The 3,180-nt window shown below is 45.3% G+C and overlaps 1 protein-coding gene across 1 annotated transcript; it reads right to left on the bottom strand.

Annotated features, from left to right (window-relative positions):
• Nucleotides 1-1,658: 1,658 nt before the first annotated feature.
• DNAJB8 (DnaJ heat shock protein family (Hsp40) member B8) lies at nucleotides 1,659-2,303 on the bottom strand. The gene has a single exon (XM_051627929.1). It carries the CDS (start codon nucleotides 2,301-2,303, stop codon nucleotides 1,659-1,661), a length of 645 nt encoding a protein of 214 aa, XP_051483889.1.
• Between the last annotated feature and the right edge of the window lie 877 nt (nucleotides 2,304-3,180).

Consider the following 3,180-nt stretch of genomic DNA (forward strand, 5'->3'; position numbering starts at 1 on the left):
TTATTTGTGATTCCTCTGACCAAAAACATCTTCCTGTACCAAGCCCTTTACATCTTTGCACCCTGAGGGTCCTGATGCCTGCAGCACTGCTGCTGGTGGCTCCCAAACTGCCGAGAAGCCCCAGACATGGTTTGTCCCTGCACTGATGTTTTCCCCTCTCCTGCCACCATCTCCCTGAACCTAGTGTACACTTCTACTTGCCTCCCAATGCTGTGTCTTTTTCTTACTGGGAGGACTCGCAGGGACTTACCAGCCCTTAACACAACACATACAGTTTTGGTGTGTTTTTCCAAGCTGGACATGGCATCACTTGCAAAGGAAGATGATTTAAGCTACTTTTTTTTTTTTTCTAAAGTAAAAGGTTTTCATTAAGAGGTGGCAGAATTCTGACAATTGAACTCACTGCTTAGTGTTTGGAGTCCTTTACTAGGCCTCACAGTCTCCTTCAAAGCATGGGAGTCTGTTATTCCCATTTTACAGCAGAGGAAACAGATGCAAAGACCTGCCCAAACACAGGCAGCAATTGCAATCTGGATTGGAGTGAAAATGTCCCTGAAAGCTAGTTCCAGTCTCCAGGGAGACATCAGTGGGCAGGGCAAGCTGGGAAACTCAAGGGGATGTAGCGTGGGACCAAAACTAAGAGGCATATAAGGTTTTGAACGCCTAAGGTGATCTGGCCAAACAAGAAACAAGGCTCAGCAGTTCATGTCAGCACAGGGGAGGGCGGAAACGTGGGGAGAGTGTTCCTCAGCTCAGTGGAGGAGGAAAGCAGCATGCTGGCAGGCAGTGCAAGAAATGCATTGTGAACTGGCTCTTACAGCTGTGAGCAAGACAATAAGGATGGTAAAGCACCATCTAAGACCCTACATCCAGCTTTGTACAAAGAGGGAGCTAAACTCAGCCCCCTGGAATCTGTTTGCTCATGGTTTGAATTTAGCTTTTTTGTTTTTTAATGGCCCCAAGGAGAAAGGATTGTAGGTTGTTCCAGTCCATGAGCAAAATTCACTTTCTCCCTGCTCACTGTCAGCCCCCAAGCTACACAGTGCTTCCTTCAGGGTCTCTGGTCATAATGTGCAGGGCATTCTCAAGAAAACCCCCATTTTCTTCTACAGTCTGAAGAATGACATTTTTTTCCTCCCTTTTCCCTAGGCCAGTCCCTCTCTTCTAGGCTCTGCATGACCCACTGAAACTCTCTCACCTTTCTTCTCCACAAAAACTTTTTTCAGTTAATAAGCATCCTCTCATACACCAAAGCTAGGATATTACTCACTCTCTACCTCAGGGTTGTACATGAAGGAAGAGGACCTATAGCTTGTCACAGAGCTCTCTTACCCGTCCATTGACCAGCCTGTCTCCTCTTGCTATATTAATCAACTGGTCTCTTTTGCAAACTGGCAAGGTTGCTTTTACATGTATCTACTATTCCTATTTACTGAACAAGCACTCTCACCTTACACGGGATTAGTAGAGTCTCACTCCTTAGTTTAGCATAGCTCCAAGCATAGCTCCATATCTTGACCTGTGAAATATTTCTTCACAACCATTCTGAAGTTGTGTCATGAACTCAGAATTTATTAATACTGCTTGTAGTAGATCCCATCTGATGAGCAATGAGAACATGTCCCACACCTTGCAGTAAATGCTTGTACTGGGAGACTTCATAATTTCAGGTGTTCTCTCCCATTTATTGTCACAGACTTCAGCTGACCATCTTCTTCCACTTCTATTCTCTCCTGCCCATTCTCAATGATTTTCCGGGTGGTGAGCCTCTTGCCGTTGATCACTTTAGTAGTGGTTGACACTGATCTAACATGGTGCAGCTTAGCTGTGTCCTCACCAAAGAAGGAGTTGGGCTTCCCACTGGCATTGAATAAATTCCATGGCATAAATGGCTCCAAAAAGTCATCAAACAGGCTGGAGCATCCTCTTCTTCTTTTTCCACCATTGTTTGTGATGTTGCCAAAGGGGTCCCAGAAGAAATGTGACAGGGGATCCATCACTCCAAAAACTTCCTCAGATCTCTCCTCGAGGTCAGAAAATACGAAAGGGTGATCAAAGGAGCTTTTATTATCCCCTGTGGCTCTTCTTTCTCTATGAGATCTGCTGTCGTAGAGCGATCGTTTCTGAGGGTCAGACAGAACGTTGTACGCCTCAGAGATGGCTTTGAATTTCTTTTCAGCTTCCTCCTTGTTACTGGGATTCTTATCAGGATGCCATTTTAGTGCCAGTTTGTGGTAGGATCTCTTCACATCATCCTGTGAGGCACTCTTCTGCAGTCCAAGGATTTTGTAATAATTCACCATCTCACAGGAACGTTGGGGCTGTTTGGATGATGCCTGGTACCTGGAAGGATGTGAAGCCCAGGGATGGTCAGCGTGCAGAGACTCGTGGACACCTAATGTTGCTGCACTCTTCAAGGTGGGTAGACCTGAGTTCCTCCCTTGATCTTTTTAAGCCTCTTGTTCACAGAGCATGAGATTGTGACCTCAGGGGGGGGCTCAGCCAATCATCGCTCAATTGACCTGCCTTCATTCTAGAGTGGAGTTGGTTGTCACTGGGCTTCTCTTTTTAAACGTAGATCAGACATGTGATACATTGTAGTTTCCTGATCTAGCTGTGACGTGTGACTTCATCAGTTTCTTTTTTGCCTCTACCTGCCCAAAGGTGGGCTTCTCAGGTACTCAGGTGTGGTTTCATGTGCAGTCCAGGGAAGTGTGGTGAGCAAGGTCGTGTTGCCCTGTGGCAGCAGCAGGTTTAGGATAGCTGTTTGCAGTTTGCCTGACCAGAGTTTGGGAAAAGTGTTGATAAATTGGAGAAGGCTCAGGGAAGATCTGTAAAATGTAATTGAGGGTTTGGAAAATATGCTCTGAAGTGCTCAGGCAAAATGTCTTGGTATTAAGAGGAAGTTCAATGGCAGGTTCATCAGAATCTCTAAGAACCTGAGTGAAAACAAAAATTCAGTGGCACAGGGATCTTCAAGCTCCCACACAAAACAGTTGGAAGGTGGCATTAACTGAGTTTAAACTCAAAATACATGGCACATCCTTCATTATGAAGGTAATGAATCACTTAAACCTCCTTATGTGGCCATTTTTAAAGCCAGAGTGGGCCCTCTTCCTAAAACCATTATTAGATGATCATCATGTTCTCTTCTGAACACTTCCAGAAGAGCTTAGCTCT

Source organism: Apus apus, chromosome 9 (genome assembly GCF_020740795.1).
Source record: "Apus apus isolate bApuApu2 chromosome 9, bApuApu2.pri.cur, whole genome shotgun sequence".
Lineage (NCBI taxonomy): Eukaryota > Metazoa > Chordata > Aves > Apodiformes > Apodidae > Apus > Apus apus.